The sequence below is a fragment of the Labeo rohita genome, chromosome 19, assembly GCF_022985175.1.
Source record: "Labeo rohita strain BAU-BD-2019 chromosome 19, IGBB_LRoh.1.0, whole genome shotgun sequence".
Taxonomy (NCBI): domain Eukaryota; kingdom Metazoa; phylum Chordata; class Actinopteri; order Cypriniformes; family Cyprinidae; genus Labeo; species Labeo rohita.
The window spans coordinates 1,626,071-1,650,711 of record NC_066887.1 but is presented as its reverse complement, the minus strand read 5'-3'; the positions used below and the strand labels follow the sequence as shown (position 1 = coordinate 1,650,711).

The 24,641-nt window shown below is 34.9% G+C and overlaps 1 protein-coding gene across 1 annotated transcript in view; it reads left to right on the top strand.

Moving 5' to 3' along the window:
* The window catches only part of ptprua (protein tyrosine phosphatase receptor type Ua), a 304,775-nt gene that overhangs the window by 61,899 nt on the left and 218,235 nt on the right, over positions 1–24,641 (top strand). The window contains 1 exon segment of the mRNA XM_051137296.1: positions 21,935–22,063. Within this exon segment, the coding sequence (XP_050993253.1) occupies positions 21,935–22,063 (129 nt within the window).

The following is a 24,641-nucleotide window of genomic DNA, read 5'->3' as shown; positions in this document are numbered from 1 at the left end:
CTTTGATGGAGTCAGTGAATAGACCAAGCAGCTGACACCTTTCTAACCACAGTTAAAAGCGTCAACTCAACCTCTTCCACCTCCTTTCACAAGAAAGAGAAATACATTTTCCCCTAAAGGCAATATGAAAATTTCATACTCCCAGCTTCGTCTTCGTCCTCTCCTCTCGTCCTTGCGGAAAAAGAAGCGTGCAGGTGCTGGAGCGATAATGAGCCTGATTAACGTTGTATGTTCTCTAATGCTCTATTCATGATGCCTATATGTGTATAAAAGTGTGACGGGGCGGAAGAACCAAAAAAAGCCTCACGTAGCTTTCATTTATATCTCACAGTGCGGGAGAGAAAAAAATGAACAGACTAAATGAAAAATGGGAAGGTGGCACTTGTAATGACAGCCGCGTTTCCTTCCTTTCGTCTTTTCTTTCTCTCTTCGCTAATGTTTTCCTCCTCCCGGCAGATCGGAGGGTAATGGATGTGAAGCCGAGAGGATGACGCCCCATCTTTCCTCTTGCTTTCTAAAAACACTTTCCCTCAGGAGTTCAGCTTGTCTGCTGAGGTGTACGCTCGGGGAATACGTGTGCGCGTGTGTGTGGTGTTCTGAACAAATGTTAAAGAGCTATTAAAAGGCTGAAGGGCTGTTAAAACAGAAAAACTTTTAAAAAGCCAACTGTAACCAGTCAAGTCCATTCAGAGAAGAAATCAAAAGAGAAGAACCACAGTAATTGCTGCTTTTACAGCACTATGAAGTGTTTTAGTGGCATTAGGCAAGCACATTCGCTGTTACTTTTAAGGTTGGGGATTTGAACAAAACTCTAACCTTTGCTTGGATTTAGATTTTTTTTTTTTGTTTTTTTTTTTCTGACTATTCTGTCAAGAACGAAATTAATGTGATCACAAATCTAAATATGGCATGTAAGTGATAGACTGGCATGATAGCTCATTCAAGTACACAGCAGTCTCTCTGCACACTCTTACAGAAAACACCAGAGAAAATACTTTGAAATGTGTGTAGAGTTTCTTTCTTTGTGTCCATCTGTCTAAAAGTGATGCGTTTTTATGTTTTTAAGTGTAGTTTACAGTTAAGATGGCCATTCCTATAACCATTTCTATATATTATTATTATTATTCAATAAATGCAAACAGAGTGATAATATTAGTGCTGTAGGGTTGTTACCAATCAAATGAAACACTGCACAAGTTGCATCTGAAGTGGCATTTAGATGTATTTTCATATACTGTTTAATGCAGCTCAGATATGCAGTGAATACATTTGCACTGCAGTTGCAATTGCATTAATTATTTTATTAGATCAATATGTTAAATATAAAATATCCTGAATATAGAACTAGGACATAATACTTTAAATATAAAACTAAATCTACTACTAGGTGGGGACAAGTCACTGTTTGAATAAGTGAGTCATTGATTTATTCACTCAACCGATTCATCCAGCAATGAAGCAAGGGACTTACTGATTCTGTAACTGTGTCTCTAGCATACTACTACATGCTAGTTATGCCAGAGAAAGATATGCTAAATCTAGCAAGTATGATTAAGAATGGTTTATTGAATTTTTCACTGGTTTGTTCAAAACCACTGAATTTGATCAGCGGTGCCAATGTCCTATAAGGGTCTGCAAGTGACTTGTTCTTCCTCAGAAAGTGCTGAACTTAGTACAACAGGGCTCTACACTTTCTTTTCTTTTTAGGAGCATTTATGCTCCTAACTTAAAAAAAAAAAAAAAAATTAGGAGCACAGTCACAATTTTAGGAGCACCAGGAAAATAAATAAATCTGATCATAAATTATCCTTCCCATTACGAGGTGAGTGATTTAAAGGGGAATTTTGTTTTTACCTTTGCAGTAGAATTTTAGAACTTTATTAAAAGTAAGTAATCTTTTATGTCAAATAATAATAATAATGATAATAATAATAATAACAAAATAAATTTGTACTACAGGGGTGGCCTGTAGGTGTATTTTCATGTTTAATGAGGCTCAGAGGTGGCATGAGTGCAATAATACTCATAAATGTATATTGAGATTAATGTTTTAAATATACATTTTTGAATATAGAAATATTAAATGATTAAAATAACCGAAGGGATACTTTTCAGTAGGCGGCAGCAAGTCATTGATTTAATTGCTGAATCATTTATTCATTTGATTTGTTCGAACAGCTGATTCATTCAGGAATAAAGCAGATGACTTTATGAATGGGAAACTGAATCATTGACTCACTAGATTTGTTTAAAAATGCACGTTCATTCATAAATGAAACAGTGCTGTGTTTGAATGGAGATGTGCAGCGGCTCAGTTGTGACTTGTTTCAAACTATTTTTGATGATGAAATAGAGCAAAATCAGGCAATAGTGTTATAGTCAGACAACGTAAGTCACTTAATATTTACTTCTCATTTATTTAACTGTCGTATTAAATCGATATCTCATTTATGAACTCTTGTAAAAATCATTAAAAGCTGTCACTCAACTTAGTTCATCACGATCTCACAAAGTGCCATTATAATCAACGCAGCTCTGTACACTGCACAATCGAGCTCTTATTCACACACTTTCTACCCATTTTTTATGAAAGGATTGGTGAGATATGTCTGTGATACATTACTCAACGATGCAAAAACACGTAGAAACCTTTGAAGTTCCCCTCAGCGGAAACACAAATATGCTGATCGGGTCAGTCGCACTGCTGCTCCTAAATATTTTTTCATAGTTGCACGGATCAACTTTGAGAAAGAGAGGAATACTGATTTTTTTACTGTGGCCTTTCTGAGACTGTAGTGTGAAAGTGTCATAAGTGTGACAGTAAAAGTTAGGAAAGTGTCACTACATCAGTCAGGGGAGTCGAACAGTCAGGAAAAGTTTGGCGCTGACAGACAATGATATGGAGCTCATTTCCAGGACACGTTGTGGAGCTCAGTCGTAAATTTTAATCTAGAGACTGTGAATAATTGATGTGGGGTTGGAACATAAGGTGAGGTGATGCTGAAACGCTCTGTATTGATGATCTTGTTCCACTCTCATACTGACACTCCAAGTTTGGGGGCATTTTTATTCATTTTGATGACATTTTGCTCCAAGCCCCGTTCATTTCTGACCTTACCTGTCTTTTGCTTAAGTCAAGTCATTTTATTTTATATAGCGCTTTTAACAACAGACGGGTCCACATTTAATAGTTTGATTTAAAGCTTCATAAAAAAATATCTTAATGCCATTAAAATGTATTTTTATGTACTTATTCCAGGAATAATATACTTTAAAATAACCAAAAATAATGCATTCATTACAATTTCATTACATCACAATTGCATATGCATTGCAGTTAACTTATTTGTTAAAAACTTAAAATGTTTTATATTTTACATTTATATTAAGTACATTTATTTTTAATTTCAGAATTACTTCTAAAACAAACTTAAATGTTTTTTTTTTTTCTGTTCTACTTTTCTTTTTAAATTATTTTTACATTTATTTCACATATTATTTACATTTTTACATCCAGTTTTTACATTTTTAATGCAATTATTACTAAGATGTTTAGACACAGTTACATACATTTATTTATGCTTTAAATGCACCTTACAATTTGATATGATTTAACAAATTTATTTTTATACATTTACATTTTGCATACAATTACATGCAATTTTTAAATGCTTTTTAATGAAACTTAAATTTATCTTATATATTCTTTTTTATTTTTACATAAAATCTGTATATGATTTTAAGAAACTTTAAATTACACATTGCAGTTAAAATTATAATCCAAAATCGGTGCGCTTTAGTATGTTAGTCAACGCATTAAAATTAAGCGTACTTATTTATATTATGACACTTGATTATGATTTAAAATGCACTTTGGAACTTTTAATTTGACATTGTTACAACTTGCACTTTTAAGTGTACTTAAGTGTGTTAAGAAACAGTCATAAACGTGTAAGTGCACTTAAGTGGCATTTTATTGCATTATTTATTTATTATTGTTTTAAATTAAATAGATATTGTAAGATTTGAAGTACACTACAAGTGCACATTTAATACAATTATGCACACTTCTGTTTCCAAGTATATGCTGTGGTAAAGAATATAAATTAATAAACTATTATTTATTAATATGATTATTGATTTATATAATTTCAATGGCAACACTTTAGATTAGAAAACATATATTTTTGCTGCTTGTTGATACTAAGTGTGGTAGTTGTTGTAGTAATGTTTAGGTATGGTGTGGATTAAGGGAATTAAAATATGGTCATGCAAATTAAAGCATTAATATGTGCTTTATAAGCACTAATAAACAGCCAATATGCTAGTAATATGCATGTCATTAAGCAACTAGTTAATAGTAACCTAATGTAAAGTGTAATTATTTTAATTAATAGTAATGTGCTGATATGTCATTAACATGCTCTTGGTTGTGACTAGATATCGCGTTAATTTAGGTAGATTTTAAAAGAATTCATAACAATGGTTTGCATTGTATTCCGCATGTGAATATTTGTTAAATCATTAACAGGTGGACTAGATCTTTGTGTCTCACTCTTTTCTCTGTTCTCAAAGATAAAAGTGTAGCTAGTCTACTTCGTGTCTCTCTGTCAGTATTTATTATCAGTATGTGGGTCAGTTTTTCCAGCCGCTGTGTTGCGGTAAACACAAGCGCACAATTGGTGATCCATCATAAACGTGTAATTCCCATCTCAGTGCCATCATAACTCTAGCTCTCACTGCAGACTGACAGCAGACAGAATCTCAGCGTTCCAGCAGTGGAAGCACACAGTCCCTGATAAACACCTGGACTCCCCGCCGGACCGAACTTACCTCAGACAGCAGGAGCGCACACATGCTTCACACCTCCGACTGCGAGGAGGCCGAGCTTCAGCGTCTGCGCTCGCTGTCAAATGATAGATTGCGCTCGCATTGTTGGGAGGTGCGGAGATGATTGAGGAGAACAGACCTGAAGTTTTTTTGGACGTTCTTGTGTTTCTAACACTTACTCAGTAGACCAGCTGCTTTGAATTCAAATTCAACATAAAAAGTGTGTGTTCCTGGTTTTTATGTGAAGTCATCAGTGCTCCGCTATGACCTGAAATAGATATATTAGACCATAGCAGTCAGTGCTGATTACATGTAATCCGAATTGTAATCCAAAACCAAAAATAATGTACTTTTATATTTTAAAATGCTCTTAATCAGATTACAGTTACTTTTTATGGATTACATGATTACATCCCTTACGAAAAAGAAGTTTAAGTGTGCTATTAGTATACTTACTTTAAACTAAAATACTAATATACTTTTAGTCTACTTTTTATATACTTCATGTACTTCTCAGAAATATACTTAAAATTACATTTAGATATACTTATACTTAGGAAAAAGTCTAATTATATTTTAAATATACTTGTGCTCCTAGAATCCGTGTTTTTGTTTAGAAGCAGATATGCTGTACAAAAACAAAATATATACAAATTAACACCTACAATAGGGACACAGTAGTATGCTTGAAGTAAGATGTAATGTTGACTTAAAGAAAACTTACCCGCATACTTGCAGTATAAAACTGCTTAACTCATTGTTTACTGAGACTATACTTCAAAGTGTACTAAAAATGCTACTACACATATTTAACTAGTGAACTATCAGTATACCTATAAGTTCACTTTTAGTGTAGTTGCAGTACAAGCTAAAAACTTTGATGTAAACTAGTTGTGTACTCAAAGTTTACTTAAACTATACTTACAAGTATATTATTATATACTAGAAAGTGGGCCAATGTAGTCCCAAGGAGTGCTATGTGACATAGCACATTTACGAGTATACTTCTAGTACGCTAATATGTGTATACTTACTATATAAAGTATACTTAAAAATAGACTTGAACTTTACTTAACCTCTTAACTGTCACCGTCCCCCTCAAGTTTACTTCACCATATTACAAATAAATCCTAATCTAATCATGACAAACTATACATCGTTGGAAAGGTCTAAGACTCCTAAATAGATATTTTACCATATTTTTGTGTTACAAATTATGTAGGAAAAGTAATAGATTAATACATGTCAAGAGTGCACCTCAAAAATCTACATCATAACAGGAGTTCTCACCTTTGTCACAAAAGACTTTCTTTGTTTCCTTTTTCCCTATCACGTTTTAGAAATCATAAGAAATTATATATCAGTAGAAAACTTATAATTTCAAAATCCATCCCTTGAAAGCCATTTTAAAATCAGACATTGCGTTACTATGAAATAAGTACATCAGAATCATATTACAAACTGTTTTATTCATGAATTATAAAAAAAAACATAATAATAATAAGTTTGGAAAAGTGCATTTTTATGTCTGTGTTCAAAAATGGAAGTGACAGTTAAAGGATAAAGTATACTTAATAAAATAAACTTGAAGTTTACTATTTTTTGGTAAGGAATATCATGCACACAATAGCAGTTACTATTCATAATTTATTCATTTTGTTTGCCACAGTATTTAGCTTTTGACAAATTTCAAAATAAAAAAGTTAGTAAACACTGCTGATATATAGCTGTGAAACTTTATCATATCCAGTGACTAATTAATGATTCATGAGAAAGAGACAGCATTATTATTTTTAAGTTACTTTAAGTTAAGATATTAAGTTAATATTTTAACAACTACATATTTCCATGTTTACACTTCTCTTTTGCTGGTTAATGGTCACGTTGACATGTAAATACACATACAATATTTCTATTTTTAATGTTTTAAATAATGTATTTATTTTACTTTTAAATGTATTATTATTATTATTATTATTATATTTATAATAATTGTATTATAAATATTATTATTATATTAGTATCATTATATTTATTTGTTTGTTTGTTTGTTTGTTTGTTTGTTTTTATTATTTTTTCCATTAGTGAGTTTCAATTCGAATGTTGCCTTGGTATCTAACTGAAATAAATGAATTGAAGCACTAAAAATACTAAAAATAAACTGAAATATAAATATTTATAAAAAGTGAGCAAAACTTGAGCTAAAATTAAAATCGAAACTTAAAATCTACATATAAAGTCAACTGATACTATAAAAGTATATAAATAATTCTAAATAACACTGTAGATAAGGATTAATAGCTAAATAGAGCATGTTTGGGATGAAATGTCACTAGCTGTGGTGAAAGACCAAACAAGCTACGATCAGCATTTGTGTTGCTACGACTTTGCTGAAATAGTTGCAAGCGTATCAGTTTGAGTCAGCCAGCGCTACTCGTACATTACTGGCTGATGGACATGTCACGCGTGGGAGCCATAAAGAAAATTAGTTCCCATCCAGCCCTGAGATAAATTGTTCAACGGGATAAGGGGAGACATTTGTAACCGTTTGACTGTAAGTAATTGTCACGAGTTGATAGCCCGTGTCCTATACTTAACCATTAATAACACTCTCCGCCTCCAGAGAATCATTTCTCTAACAGAAACAATACCAAACAACAAATATTTACTGTCTTTATGGCCCACAGAACATAGCAATGTTTCTTATCGAAGCAGAGTGAGTTACTCGCAGAGAAGCAACAGCGTGGCTTTGTTCCAAAACTTAGCGAGCCGCCCTGCTGTCTAATAAGGTAGCGTTCTCATTAAAATGGAACCTTATAAGCGACTAATTTAAAACACTCAGTGTGTCAGATAAATTGTTGATTGTTTTGAATAGAGGTAGGTGTTAGCATGTCGTGAAGCTGTTGCATATGCATGTTGCGGCATATAATGGCATTTTTATATTCCATATTTCCCCCACTTTGTTTGGATGTGTACTGGATTGTATTCTGCAGAATTCTGCCTTGGAATTGTCAAGAAGACATCTTGGAAAGTAACACAATTATGCTGCCTACTCGGTGAAACTAAATTCAGGCCTGGATCGTGATGCCTTAAAATACCGTCTATGTAGGAAACTCACTTAGTTTTGGAACAGAGCCCATGTCTCTGTTTCTCATTTAGTCATGTTTTTCTCCACACTAGTTTTTGTTCCTTTCTTCCATTTTGCTGCAGATGATGATCGGATTTATGACAGCGCTACAAATGGGAACCACGGGACAGATATTAAAACTTCTAACAAACTATTGGCATCAAAGAAGAGCCATAAAGTGAAAAAAAATAAATAAAATAGAGATGCGTGTGCGTGGTGAAGGGAACAGACTGCACTCAGTGTGAGTCTGAGACATCAAAGCCAGCGCAGACACACGTATACCTGCATCTCCACGGCAGCTTTCGGGATGCGCTGTTCTGCAAATTACTTTCCTTGCTTTCAAAGTAAGGGCCAAAGCATTCACACTGCGTTATTTATTTACGGCGCTTTGTTCTGTCTCACCACACCTCTCAGCGCTGTCTGGAGACACGAGACGGCCTCGGCAAAGGGAAGTCGGGCCTCGTCTTCAGCGCGCTGATGAGAGTCTGTGTCGGCTGTTTCTCATTTGTGCGGTTTCTAATTAGCATACCACGAGGATCCAAATGCTAAAGAGTAATTCTTCTATCCTAATTTATCGTGTTTGACATTTCAGCGAGAATACTGCTCTGGGAAAACAGTTCAGGTTTTCATGTAGCAGATCTGGAAATACTCTTCTTCAAGTGTTTCCTCAGGGAAGCGGAGCGCTTGTGCCATTAACAGCCCACACAGTCGTACAGGCGCATGAAACGGCAGGCAATCAAACCTTTCTACAAGTGTTTAACATGTAGTGTAAGTACTGACCCCGCAGGAAAATAAAATCACAAATGAGATCTCAATAGTCTCTTCTAGACATAGCATAGAGCTTTTAAAAAGCCACTGTGTTATGGACCAACTCAGACTCACAGGGAAAACGTTGCAATGTGTCTGCAAAATTGTATTATATTGCTTCTTCCACATTTCACAATACTTTGTGACACTAAAAGTGTGTAATGTTTTACTACGTTAGTCATTCAGAATATAATACCCAGTTTGGAAATGACGTTTGAAAATAACGTACCACTTATAGTGCTAACAAAAGCAAATGTGAGATAAAAACTCATGCTGAAGGAACTAAGACAGTTTAGCATCCAGCCCGTCTTTGAGCTCTTTTATTATGACTCCCTTTGCAATTGACCTATCGCTAAGCCCCGCCCACTTTGTTATTGTTGCTCCCTCGGACAAACAAACGGACGTTCTGCTTGAGCAGATGAAAACTGTAACTTAAAGGAGAAGTCCACTTCCAGAACAGCAATTCACAGATAATTTACTCACCCCTTGTCATCCAAGATGTTCATGTCTTTTTGTCTTCAGTCGTGAAGAAATGATGGTTTTTGAGGAAAACATTTCAGGATTTTTCTCCATATAATGGACTTTGTTGGTACCCTGATTTTTAACTTCTAAAATGTAGTTTAAATGCAGCTTCAAAGGACTCTAAACGATCCCAGCCGAGGAAGAAGGGTCTTATCTAGCCAAACAATCAGCCATTTTTTCGGAAAATACAATTTTTTATACTTTTTAAATACAAAAGCTTGTGTAGCACAGGCTCTGAGATGCAGGTTCACGACACTACGTACTACTGAATCATGTCGAAAGGTCATGTGGACCTACAGACCCAGTGTTTACAAAGCGAATGAGTAAAGACTAAGAAAGTGCAAGTAAGTCAAATGTTGTTTACAAACAAACTATTCTGAAGTTGCAGGAGAAAATACATTGGAGTATTTCGCCATACTCTACCTTTTTGAGCCGGAGTACACAGACGATGAACTTAGACGTGATTCGTAGTAGTAATGGGAAGCTCGGATCATTTTACCGACTCTCAATCTTGTGAACGAACGAGAATGAAATGAACAAATCTTTTTTCGAGTCATTTCGTTCATTTTAGCAAAATATAATTATAATGTTACATGTTATTTTCCTAACACATCTACTGCTTACACAAACGTTGATCACACTACAAACAAGACAAAACTATAATGCTGTAAGAAACAGAAAAGATTAATTCATTGTTTACCTGGGTCTTTAGTCTATGATTAGCTCACCTCACCTCTTATCGAAACAGGTGAACTAATTCCAGTACAGAACCTAAGAGGATGTTGCGCATGTGCAACTGAACAAATCACTCCCCGAGACGGCGCATTCTTCCCGAGTCACATTAAAGATTCGTTCAAAATGAACGAATTGTTCAAGAACGACCCATCACTAATTCGTAGCATCGTGGATGCGCATCCCAGAGCCTGTGCTAATCGGGGCACCAATCATTGGTCCATTACATGGAGAAAAATCCTAAAATGTTTTCCTCAAAAACCATAATTTCTTTACAACTGAAGACAGAAAGACATGAACATCTTGGATGACAAGGGGGTGAGTAAATTATTTGTAAATTGTTGTTCTGGAAGTGGACTTCTCCTTCAATGAGTGTATGACAATCCGAAAAGGAACGTTTTTGTCTTAATTGGGATTGGGGCTGAATGCTTAGGGACATTTTGCTGTTTTGTTTGTGTTTAGGAAGTGTAATAAAATACATTCTATTGCTATTCTATCTTCTCTGGTCTAAACCAGGGGTAGGCAACGTCGGTCCTGGAGTGCCAATGTCCTGCAGAGTTTAGTTCCAACCCTGAAAAAACCTCACCTGCCTGTAGCCCAAGTATTTCTGAAGACCTTAATTAGCTTGTTCAGGTGTGTTTGATTAGGGTTAGAGCTAAACTCTGCCAGGACCGACGTTGCCTATCCCTGGTCTAAACTGACCATTTGTAAACCAGCTACAAACTAGCTTTCAGCTGCCATTCTAGCTTAAGGTTGGGATAGCCAGTGACCAGTTTGGACCACAGTATGACCAACTTCAGATTTTCTCAACAAAGTTCACAGATTTGCAATTAAAACTCAGAGATTGGAGTATGAACTCAAGATGTCTCCTCAAATGATCTGAGCTATCCATCCACAAGTTTAAAGCTGTTTCTACTTTTGTTTTTACAAAGTAAATTTTAGTTGATATTTCAAAGAAATGCAACAGGCAACTTTAAGTTTCCTCTGCAATAAATGTGCAACCTTTGAGCAATAACATTTCCTCTGGGAACACACACGCACACACACGTGTGAACACACAGTTTTAATAATTAGAATTTCATTAAACGCATAACTGAGCGCTTGCAGAAGCAAAGGATCATAGGCAAAGCCCGCACTAATGAGGAACATCAGTGAAATGTGTCAGCACAAAGCAGTTAAAGGAGCTGAGCAACTTCTACACCCACAAACACACTTCTCTCAGACATTGGCACAGTGGCTGTGTGTATTCGGGGTTCTGAAACAGCTGTACAAACACCTCAATAGAACAGAATGGGATCTTGAGACACTGAACTTATTTTAATTTTGTGTCATCTTAAAAGTGCAGCGGTTTTGGCAGCTATCAAAGACTCTATAGTGCAGTGCTTTTCAACCAGGAAGCTGGGACCCACTAGGGGGCCTCAGCACATTTCCAAGAGTGCCACAGGATGAGGTAAAATTTTATGTATTATTAATTGAATAATAAAGTCATAAAATGAATGTAATAAAACTAATATAATTATTATTATTATATATATATATATATATATATATATATATATATATATATATATATATATATACATACACATACACACATATTATATATATATATATATCAAAAATACATGATAACAATACAATTTTAAAATATTATTTCAAATTGAAATAGCAGTTTTCTATCTGATTATATTTTAAAAGTGTAATTTATTCATATGTAATTTATTCCTCCAGCCTTCACATTATTTATTCATACTTACTCTAAACTGTAAATGTAGTGTATCACAGTTTTCACAAAAAATGTAGGGAGTCTTTGAATATAGTGTTGCAGGTTGCCCTTCAAGTCAAAAAGCGCATGTGTGTGTAGATCAACAAATAAGAAAAAGATAAAAATAAAATAAAAAATAGTGCAACGGAGTGTAAGAATGCATCCTTTGTCAAGTGTATGTTATTGCCCTGGACAGAATAGTTCAAACTGAGTCAACAACTGGACTGAAAATGAATTCAGACACACCACCGGCAGTTTGAGATGAGCAGTGTGCTCATAATGCCTGAGACTGGAGTAATGCCTCTGCATTATTAAAGCAACAGATGGAAAGGTAAACAAACAAAGGGAGCGCGGGCCCTGGAGCCACCCTCGCCATAGTCCATGAGCAGGGTCTGGCACCGAGTCAGCCAGCCTCTTTAGCACCTTAAAATATCATGCTGCTGTGAGACAATGAGCTCACTAAAAGCCAGAAGGAAGTATTTTCTTCTCACCAAAGCTGGATTTATTTGATTAAAAAAAAAACAGTACAGACAGGAATAATGTGAAATATTATTACAATTTAAAAGAGCTATTGTATTTTAATTTATTCTTTTGATCAAAGCTGAATTTTTAGCATCATGAAGCATGATACTTCAGAAATCATTCTAAAATGCTAATTTGCTTCTCAAGAAACATTATTTTCAATGTAGAAAACAGCTGAGCTGCTTAAACATTTTTTTAATGGAAACCAATATGTATCAATATGTGACCCTGGACCACAAAACCACCTATACCAAAAAGTAGTGTACTTCAAGTTTATTTCATTTCACTTTATTTCAAGTATACTTAAGTAAAGTTCAAGTACATTATTAAGTGTACTTTAGGTAATAAGTATACAAATATCAGTGTACTAGTAGTATACTTGTAAGTGTACTATTTCAATACTGCTTGGGACTAAATTGGCCCACTTTCTAGTATATAAACTTATACTTTTAAGTTTAGTTCAAGTATAACAGTACTAAACTTTGAGTACACAACTAGTTTACATCTAAGTTTTTAATTTGTAGTGCTACTACACTAAAAGTGATCTTATGAGTGTACTTGTATACCAAATACTTGTAGCATTGTTAGTACACTTTGAAGTATAATCTGAGTAAACTACTAGTTTAGTAGTTTTATACTGCAAGTATACTCGTAAGTTTTCTTTAAGTGAACTTTACATCATACTTTAAGTATACTACTATGTCCCTATTAAGGTATTATTTGTGTATATATTTTGTTAAATAAATATCTGAACATATAAAACATCAAAAAAGAAAGAAGGCATCTGCTTGTAAAAAAAAACCCAAAACATTTTATTCTAGAGTCATGCATTCTTTTTTTTTTTTTTTTTTAGAAATATTTCAGTGTGGGTAAGTTTCATAAATAAATAAAAAGAAAGAAAGAAAGAAAGAAAGAAAGAAACAATATCTTGAACAAAACGCTGAAAAAAGACTGAACTAGATTCAGAATGATAATCAAAACATAGATGGAGTCAATCAACACCCCAAACCTTTACAGTCATTATTACCTCTTCATGGGTTGACATTTTATTCCATAACGTTACACACCTTTGAGTTTTGTTTTTTTGTCTGACGATCGTGTTAGATTACATGTGGAAGCATCTGTTGTTTCGGTTTCTTCTTCTCTTGTGTTTTGGAAATTCTGTACAGAAGACGTGTAATAATGCCCCCATATCATATAACAATGAAAACACAGATTCTCTAAGCTTAGTAGCTTAAATATATTTAGACCTTTTCTAAGTATAAGTCAAGTATACTTAAACGTCATTTTAAGTATATCTCTGAGAAGTACATAAAGCACATTTCTGAGTACTTGAAAAGTAAACTTTTTTTAGTTTAAAAAAATATACTAATAGTACACTTGAATTAACTTATTTTTCGTAAGGGCAGTCATAAGTAGCATGAGTATATTTGTAGCAATAGCCAAAAATACATTGTATGGGTCAAAATTATTGATTTTTCTTTCATGCCAAAAATTATTAGAATAGTAAGTAAAGATCATGTTCCATGAAGATAAGTTTGTACATTTCCTACTGTAAATATATCAAAACTTAATTTTTGATTAGTAATATGCATTGCTAAGAACTTCATTTGGACAACTTTAAAGACAATTTTCTCAATATTTTGATTTATTTCAACCCTCAGATTCCAGATTTTCAAACAGCTGTATTTCGGCCAAATGTTGTCCTATCCTAACAAACCATACATCAATGGAAAGCTCATGATGCATAAATCTCAGCATACATCTCAGTTTATGACTGGTTTTGTGGTCCAGGGTCACATATACAGTTTCTTTGATGACTGGAACGTTTGTAAGAACAGCATATTTTTAAAACTGAGCATTATAAATGTTTCAGCTGTCAGTTTGCATCCTTGTTGAATACAAATATTAATTTCTTTCAAAAAAGTATATGTACTTTGTATTATGTATACTGTGTTTATAGGAGAGGAGAGAAATGTGTGTTTGTTTAAAGTGGAACGGCTGTGATACTTTCACACCAGCAGAACGCGAGAGACAAAGCGAGTGATAATAATCTTTGACATCGTAATTTCTCACTCTTCGTGGTAGTGATGATAAAAGCTTTACAGCTCTTCTGTAATAATCACTATCTTTGCTTTTCACAGACTGCAGCCTCTGATGATGGCAGCTCTGACTGTAAAGCAGTGTTTACAGACAGAGAGTTCCTTCACAGACAACTGCGGACTGATCTGAAAATCCTGCTCTTAAATGACTGGAGATGGCAGCTGCGGATTATAAACCCATGTAATATAAGCCTGTCTTTGCTGTTTAATTTTGACAAGTGAAGCAACTGAAAGACTTCCTTGAGAGCTGCTCTTGTAGCTTTGCGAGAAGCAGTGTTTAATCCGGTAGAGACTCGGTCATAATGATGGATCGCCAGAGACCTAAACCTTTTCTAAAACAAACTCTGCTAGTCTTGTTGTCTGTATACAATAGATGTGGTTGGCAATTTGATCTTTTTCACTTGCCATCAAAAATAGAATGTTTTTTTTTAGTGCAAAGGCGTCATATGTGCATTTACAGACTGCGTAAATGTCTTACTGTATATTTTGAATGCTTCGGTTGTATTATTAGCCACCACCTGCAAGTTGTTGGACAATCTGCCAAGCATGGCCTAACAAGAGGAACATAAAAATTAAATCAGTCTTAGACTGAATAGCATTTCAGTCTGTATTCCCCGCTTACATCATGTCTGTGTATGTGTCAAAGCTGCACATCACCTCAGATCATTCACTGACATTCAACAATCAGTTGTGAGCTCAGGCTACACTTCAGCAACAGTCAAACTCAAGGAAATCCTGCTTTATTTCAGCAGAAATCCACTGGTGTTAAAATTAACGTTGCGTCCATTTTGTTCTTATTATAAGGATAGTGTGCAAAAAAAAAAAAAATCTGTAATGTATTTCTGAAGTTGTGTGCAGTTAAAACAAAAGAGGTTAATTTAAAGGGGCAGAGAATAACGAGCTTGCGTTGATGTGATGGTCAAAAGTTCTAATCATTTAATTTCAGACAGGAAAAATAAAGTGGTTGAAGTAACTTCAAAAACAAAAACATAACATCTGTTAGCTGAACTCCGGCTCTTTCAGTGTAGACAGCTTTGTTGATTATAATGGGAGTTATTTAGTTTTGACATGTTGTGATATGCTGCTCACATCTGCTGCGGAAAAGTTCTCATACCATTATAGAAACACACTGATTTGCTGTCTTTGCTACATATTGTTGCGAGATTTATACAAAATGCATAACAGATGCATATTTCCGGTTGCTATACTCTATGCCAGTAATTAGCAGGTTAATGTACAGATAGTCAATCATTATCTGCGTGATATGACAGCTAATTAGGAACGTGCTTGCCTGTGACAACGATTAATTATTACTTGTATGTTTAAGATAATTATAAAATACTACTACCATGGTAGTACTAATACCATAGTAAAAAAGTAATAGATTTAAAATGCATTTATTTTATACTACAATTCAAGTCTATTAACATATTCACTGACATATAACTCGAGATATAAAAAAACAACTATAAAAAAAAAAAACAAAAAAAAAAACAAATTAAAAAGTCTAGTTAAACTTTGTTTGGAGTACTACTTGTGCACAATGCACATTTCTTAATATTAAGGCTAAAATATGTTTTAATGTCAATATTGATGAGGATTGTATGATCTTTAAATACTTTGCATTTAAAAAACAATATTATTTAAAGTGTACCTAAAGTATACTTGCAGTATACTTCAGTATATGTTTAGTTGGACTTCAGCACTTCTTCTGCACAATTAAAGTGCATTAAGTGCAAAATTAGTTGTTCCAATGTAGCAGACTTTAAATATACCAGTTTAGTGTGCTAAAATGGTATTTTTATTAAGTACATAATATGTAAAAGTATTTGTAGTATACTTAGCATGAAAAAAAGCCTTTAAAACTCTTTAAAAGTCTTTTATTCTGACCAGGGCTGGATTTTTTGATGAAAATACAGTGAAATTCTGAATTTAGATATTATTACAATTTAAAGTAAATGCCAAGGTCTGTCATTAAACTCTAGATGGAACAGGCTGATGATATTCACAGCTTTAAACTACAAGGCACAAGCTGATTGGTTCACGTTAAATACACAGCCAGTGAGCTTGCTGCTTTATATTTAAATGGCTGGTTAGCATTCAGTAGAGCATTTTGCAGTGTGCTTTTAGAGCTACTCTGAAACCCTCTACCTTCCCCAGCTCCACCTTACAGATATGTTACATGTTATTATATATGCTGTGTCTGTACTAAAATGTATTTAACATACATTTATGTTGTATACTACAGATTCAAATTACATAGTATGTACTTAATAAAAATATGCTGCAATTGTACTTTCCGTATTCTAAACTGGTATATTTAAAGTCTGATAAATTTGAACAACTAATTTTGTACTTAAATGCACTTTGTGCGGAAATAGTGCTGAAGTCCAACTAAAGATATACTGAAGTATATTTCATTGTGCTAAAGTGGAACTATTGCAAGTATACTTTAGGTACATTTTAAATATTTAGCATTTAAAGACCGATATTATTTAAAGATCATACAGTTTTCATCAATAGTGACCTTAAAACATATTTAAGGCTTAATATTAAGAAATAGTAGTTATGAAGTAGTACTCCAAAAAGTAGTGTATTTGTTAATCCAATGTTAACATAATTGTACACTTGATCAATCAAGAAGCTGAGAGTGCATGTCTTTGCTGCGATTTTCTGCTGTTTGTGTGAACAGTTTGGTCCACTTTCCTGGCTCTGGCTATAATTTTGCCACCTGTAATGTAGCGTGAGAGCATGTGGTTGTGAGAGTGCTGCTGTTTTTAGATGCTACTCTAGATGGAGTATTATTAGCTTCTGCTGAGAGCCTGCTGATAGCATGTTTCCCGAACACACACACACACACACACACAGGAGAGGGTCACCTCACACCAGCGATGAGCCTATTACGTGTGCTTCGTGCTCTGTTTCTGTGTGTCTGGTGTGATGCTGATGTTTGGCAGCTGACAGCAATCTACCTGACCCGTCTTTACCTTCCCATCCTCCAAGCCTGGAGCTAATTGAGCCGAAACATACACCTCCACTTACACACAGAGCTGAGGAAACCAGAGCTATTAGATGCAATTAAGGAAAACAAAAGGCACCGAAAAGCTTTTAGCTGGAGTCTGAGTTCAGGTGTGACACTCAATCATTTTTTCCTGAGATGATGCCACATCAGTACGTGCGCCATCGAGAGAGTCGTCTATTTGTTTGCCTCATTAGTTTTAGTGCGGGTGATTAGCCTTTCTTCACACTACGCACAATTCCAATTGGTTTTCCAAATCCAATTTTTAGAACTGACTCTTTGTACTGTTATTTTACAAGTAACAGAACCCAAACAAATCGGTTTGTTTAGACAGTGTTGTCAGTGCCCAGTAATATACAAAAATGACTGCATTTCATATAATCTGACACCACTTTGTTACATTAGTTGTTGTACGTATTATGGCAGTTCAAAATGAAATGCCTGGTGAGTGGCAGCTACACTAATCTTAAAGGAGAACTCCACTTCCAGAACAACAACTTACAAATAATGCACTCACCCCTTTGTCACCCAAGATGTTCATGTCTTTCTTTCTTCAGTCGTAAAGAAATTATGTTTTTGAGGAAAATATTTCAGGATTTTTCTCCATATAATGGACTGATATGGTGCCCCGATTTTGAACTTACAAAATGCAGTTTAAATGTGGCTTCAAATGATCCCAAATGAGGTTGTAAATGATCCCAGCCAAGACAGAAGGGTCTTATCTAGTGTAACGATCGGTTATTTTAATAAAAATAATAAAATTTATATGCTTTAATGCTAAACGCTCGTCTCGCTCTGCCTGAACTGTTTTCTGTTCCGGTTCATGACAGTTAGGGTTTGTCGAAAAACTCCCATCTCATGTTCTCCCTCAACTTCAAAATCGTCCTATATCACTGTTTTACCTTTGTTGTTAAGGGTGTTTGATCTTCTTTGCATGTTCACTTTGCAATGACTGGGTCGGTACTACTGCAGCGATGTAGGATGATTTTGAAATGATTTTTAAAGTTGAGGGAGAAAATACATGATATAGTTTTTTGACATACCCTAACTGTCTTGAGTCAGAGTACACAGAGTTCAGGGAGAGCAAGGCAAGACAAGTGTTTGAGATTAAAAAGCGTTTATTTATTTTTTAATGAAAATAACAATCGTTTTGCTAGATAAGACCCTTCTTCCTCAGCTGTGATCGTTTAAAACTGCATTTGGGATCGTTTGAAGCTGCATTTAAACTGCATTTTGGAAGTTCAAAATTGGAGCACCATATCAGTCCATTATATGGAGAAAAATCCTGAAGTGTTTTCCTCAAAAAACATAATTTATTTACGGCTGAAGAAAGAAAGACATGAACATCTTGGATGACAAGGGGGTGAGTACATTATATGTTAATCTTTGTTTTGGAAGTGGACTTCTCTTTTAACTGAAGTGTTAACTAAAGCAAACATTAAAAAAATAAATAAATAAAATAAAGCAGCCATGACATTTCAGCTTGCTTTCATGACTTTCATGACACTACAAGTCCAATGCTCTACCAGGTGTGCTACCAAGTAATTTTACTATGTCAAAAAAGCCATACAGGTGCATCTCAATGAATTAGAATGCCGTGGAAAAGCTTATTTATTTAATTTATTCGGTAATTCATTTATTTCAGTAATTCAACTCAAATTGTGAAACTTGTGTATTAAATAAATTCATTGCACATAGATTGAAGTAGTTTAAGTCTTTGGTTCTTTTAATTGTGATGATTTTGGCTCGCATTTAACAAAAACCCACCAATCTCAACAAATTAGAATATGGTGACATGACAATTAATTAATCAACTCAAAACACCTGCAAATGTTTCCTGAGCCTTCAAAATGGTCTCTCAGTTTGGTTCACTAGGCTACACAATCATTGGGAAGACTGCTGACCTGACAGTTGTCCAGAAGACAATCATTGACACCCTTCACAAGGAGGGTAAGACACAAACATTCATTGCCAAATAAGCTGGCTGTTCACAGAGTGCTGTATCCAAGCATGTTAACAGAAAGTTTAGTGGAAAGAAAAAGTGTGGAAGAAAAAGATGCACAACCAGCTGAGAGAACCACAGCCTTGAGAGGCTTGTCAAGCAAGATCGATTTAAGAATTTGGGTGAACTTCACAAGGAATGGACTGAGGCTGGGGTCAAGGCATCAAGAGCCACCACACACAGACGTGTCAAGGAATTTGGCTACAGTTGTCGTAGTCCTCTTGTTAAGCCACTCCTGAACCACAGACGACGTCAGAGGCGTCTTACCTGGGCTAAGGAGAAGAAGAAATGGACTGTTGCCCAGTGGTCTAAAGTCCTCTTTTCAGATGAGGGCAAGTTTTGTATTTCATTTGGAAAGCAAGGTCCTAGAGTCTGGAGGAAGGGTGGAGAAGCTCCAGCGTTAAGTTTCCACAGTCTGTGATGATTTGGGGTGCAATGTCATCTGCTGGTGTTGGTCCACTGTGTTTTTTGAAGTCACTGCACCCGTTTACCAAGAAATTTTAGAGCACTTCATGCTTCCTTCTGCTGACCAGCTTTTTAAAGATGCCGATTTCATTTTCCAGCAGGATTTGGCACCTGCACACACTGCCAAAAGCACCAAAAGTTGGTTAAATGACCATGGTGTTGGTGTGCTTGACTGGCCAGTAAACTCACCAGACTTGAACCCCATAGAGAATCTATAGGGTATTGTCAAGAGGAAAATGAGAAACAAGAGACCAAAAAATTCAGATGAGCTGAAGGCCACTGTCAAAGAAACCTGGGCTTCCATACCACCTCAGCAGTGCCACAGACTGATTACCTCCATGCCACGCCAAATTGAGGCAGTAATTAAAGCAAAAGGAGCCCCTACCAAGTATTGAGTACATATACAGTAAATGAACATACTTTCTAGAAGGCCAACAATTCACTAAAAATGTTTATGAAGTATTCTAATTTGTTGAGTGAATTGGTGGGTTTTTGTTAAATGTGAACCAAAATCATCACAATTAAAACCAAAGACTTAAACTACTTAAGTCTGTGTGCACTGAATTGATTTAATTTCACAATTTGAGTTGAATTACTGATATAATTGAACTTTTCCACAACATTCTAATTTATTGAGATGCACCTGTATATCTGGAGCTAATTATGTGAAGCAAACCTTAAAATATACGAGTTTACTAATCATGCACTATGGTTATATATATATATATATATATATATATATATATATATATATATATATATTTATTTATTTATTTATTTGATGTCATAACATCATCATAGCCATATCATAGTTTGTGTGAAAAAGAAATATAACTTGTTGGTATTTTATTGCCACTAGTGTTCATTTCAGCTACAAACTGCAGTGAAATGTATGTATAGGTATGTTTTTGGAGTTTTGCAAATTGTAGGTTGAGGCATATTTTTCCAATCAGCCTAGGTTGAAAAATCCAGAATGAATGTATTTTTCTCTTTGTAAACAACTAAACAGATTTGACTCGGATGTGCCAAAAATCAGATTTTCGATGTCTGAACAAAGTCTTTCTTCTTAGTCAAAGACGCAGAGTACCATGTCACTCCTGAAAGATTGCAGCTACAAAGTAAGTCGTGGTTTTGTGCGGAATATTTAATTACTCGAACACAACAGCCCTGAGGTTCCTTTTCCACTACAAAGCTAGCAAACTCGCATAAAGTTATTTACAGAAATACATCATTTGCCTAAAGCAGCAATCATCCTACTGTTCTCATAAAAAAGTTTTAAAAGTGTGATCAAAAATGTGGAGCTTTTGGTTGTTTTCTGTTTAAAGAGGTCATTATCATCTCATTTTATTTTCTTCCCTGAAGTCCTTTATGATGTTGGTCAAGTTTTAATGCACCAAAAACATGCACAGTTTCATTTCATGTGAGAATTTTGGTCACGCTTTATTTTAAGGTTCAATTTGTGCTATTAACAATCCATTAACTACGACTTTTACCTCAAGAAATTCCTAATTTGCTGCTTATTAATAATTAATAGTTGTTAAGTTTAGATATTGGGTGGGATTAGGAATGTAGAATATGGTCATGTAGAATAAATGCTCTATAAGTACTATTAAACAGCCAGTAGGTTAATAATAGGCATGCTAATAAGCAACTAGTTAATAGTGAGAACTGATCCCTATACTAAAAGGTTACCAGAATTTTTTGTCCGTTCACTAACCCTTGCAATTAAGCTTGCTGTTTTTGCTACAGTGCCTTTAAGAGGTCTTCATTCAGGTAGCTCTATGGGGACATCATTAAGTGTGTCATCCTGGGTGTCGCCATGTATGTGTGAAATCGTTGTAAATTTCTGCACGTTTACAAGTGTCGAGTTGAACTTCATTTGAAGTGATGACTTATGTTGCGCTTTCCCAAGTAGGATGTTGGAATTTGTTACTTTTCAGAACATTTCAAAGATCAGTTATACTGACCTACAAAAGCAAACGCAATGTAAATTGACCACCTAAATATAGTTTGGTTTTAACAATGCGTTCTCTCTCTCCAGCTGGCTGCACGTTTGAGGAAGACTCTGACCCCAGCCTATGTGAATACAGACAGGCACAGGAAGATGATTTTGATTGGCAGCTTGTACGGACCTACAGCTGGCCGCACATGACCTCTGACCTTATACGAGGTAAGTTTTGTTGTCCTGTGCTGTAATAAACGTTTGATTGTAATATGAATGTTTCCCATGTTTATCTATGTGTGAACTGGCTGTATCTGTAAAACATAAGAAAGCAATGCATGTATCAGGATAAAAAGATAACAGAATGCATTACGACAAGCTCAGTGAGAAAAAGACAGAGAGAAAGAGAGAGAGAGATAATGTAATTTTCCCTGAAAAATTTTGAATTTTCCTTTTGATGGAAATGATATAAGGTGGGAGGAAAAATTATGTTTCAATGCTTATGTACGTTGGCAAAAGTACTGAGTTCCCAGAGAAACTTTGCATGCTTTCCCAAAACATTTGCATTTATTTGCAAAATTATTGCATTCCCCCAAATATCTTTGTTTAAAAAACGATTGTGTTTCCCTGAGCAACTTTGCGTTCTTTTGTAAAACATTTGAGTTAGTTTGCAAGAGTACTGCATTCCCCTGAGTAACTCTGTGTTCTTTCTCAATACATTAGCATTTACTCATAAAAGTATTGCATTCCAAGAGTAGCTTTGCGTTCTTTCTCAAAACATTTGCGTTTCTTTGCAGAAGTATTGCGTTCCCAGATGAACTTTGCGTTCTTTCACAAAACAATTGCGTTCATGTGCAAAAGTATTGCGTTCCCTGAGAACAGCAAGTAGTTAATATTAACTGACTTACATTTTAGACAGATTACTGACTGTTTTTCCTAACGAAAATAGGTCTAAGCAAAGCCACGACAGAACATCTCACATCTCGCATCTCCAAGCAACACACAGCGGTGTTTTGTTACTGAATGATTCAGAATTTTTTAGTGAATCGTGTGCGTCAATGATTCAATGAGCCATTCTTAAAGACATTTACTGAATGAATTAGCCATTTGAACTAATTGGTTCAATCAGTGACTCACTTATTAAGACAATGATTTGCCGCCATCTAATGGTGGTTTGGTTACATATTTAAAGGTATCATTGCATTGTTGCATTTCAGATGAATGTGTTAAAAAAGTAAAACATTAATCTTATAACATTGTTTATGCATTTGTAATTTTATTGATAAAAATGCAAATAATTGCAATAGTTTTATTGATAAAATGTAAGACTTTGACATAAATGATGACACATACATTTAGTAAGGTTAGGAAAATATTGCCCTTCAAAAAGTTAAAAAGTGTCCTAGAAATCAATTTAAGGGTTAGATTAAAGTAAGACCTCATATAGCAGTGATGAGAATATTGCTATGGATTACATTTTTTTTTTGCCCCAGACAAGTAACTTTTTTACTCGGACAAGTGAATGACTGATTTGTCATGTCAAGGGTTAATGTCAAGCCCCGCATTTACTCTCAAAAGTATTGTGTTCCTCAAGTAACACTGCGTCCTTTGCAAACATTAGCATTCATTCACAAAAGTATTTTGTTATCCCAAGTAACATTGTGTTCTTTCACAAAACATTTGGATTACTCTCAAAAGTATTGCGTTCCCCGAGTAACGTTGCATTGTTTGCAAAAAAATAGCATTCACTCACAAAAGTATTGTGTTTGCTGAGTAACTTTGCATTTTTTTTCACAATATATTTGCATTTGTTTGCGAAAGTGTGTCATTCCCCAGAGTAACTTTGTGTTTTTTCAGAAAACATTTGCGTTTACTCATAAAAAATATTGCGTTCCCCTGAGAAACTTTGTGTTCACACACAGCGTTCACTGAAATATAGTCCTCCTTTCATCTTATATTCGTTTTCATCACTTTGTCCCCCTAGGAACTCTGTAGTTAGGTCATTTTATGCTAGAGTGCCACATTTTTAGCTTAGCAGCATGCTAACACTGAACTAGAATGAAGAGTGAGTGAGGTCGCCTACTGCCTTTTGTGTTTTAAATGCCAAGTCACCCATGATAATTAGGAAGTTGTCTTAGAAGGCAGCAGCTTATGTAGCCCAAAGTAGCTTACCAGGTTTTGGAACAAAGCTTGTGTAAACATGCAAAGTTAAATATCTTTCTCTGCAAACTCCTCAATGTTTATAAGAGGAAATACAATACTCATCTGTTTTTCCTGACCACAAGCAGAGAGTGTTAGGGCTACTCGTGGTGTCTTGCTGAAGTGTCTCTGGCAGCGTCCTTCCAATAATAAATGTGCTTTAAGTATCGCTTCAGGCCGTGTCCTGCTGTTCAGGTAGGAGTTTGTGTTAACATGCTTAGAGTTTAGATGGTTTCAGCAGTAATTGTACATCTCCACAAGGTACATGAGGAGCTACAGACGCACGCAGGTCTTTTTCCTGCTTTAATAATGGTAATCGACTCTAAATAGTAATTTGTAAGATGTGAAAATGTTGACGCTGTTATGGCTTTTACACATCTACAGTAAGTGCTCTCACGGGCGCAACTGTTGCACGTTTTCAGTTGAACAAATTCTGATGTTTTTTTACCAAGATAGCAATGCATCTTTGTGGCTCCGTGTCTTCAATTTTCCTTTGACTGATAAATTCATGGATAACAAATAATGTGCTTTTCTTGCCACAATTATGATTAACAGATTAAAATACATAAAAAATAAAGATTAGCAAAAATTTAATTCATGATAGCAA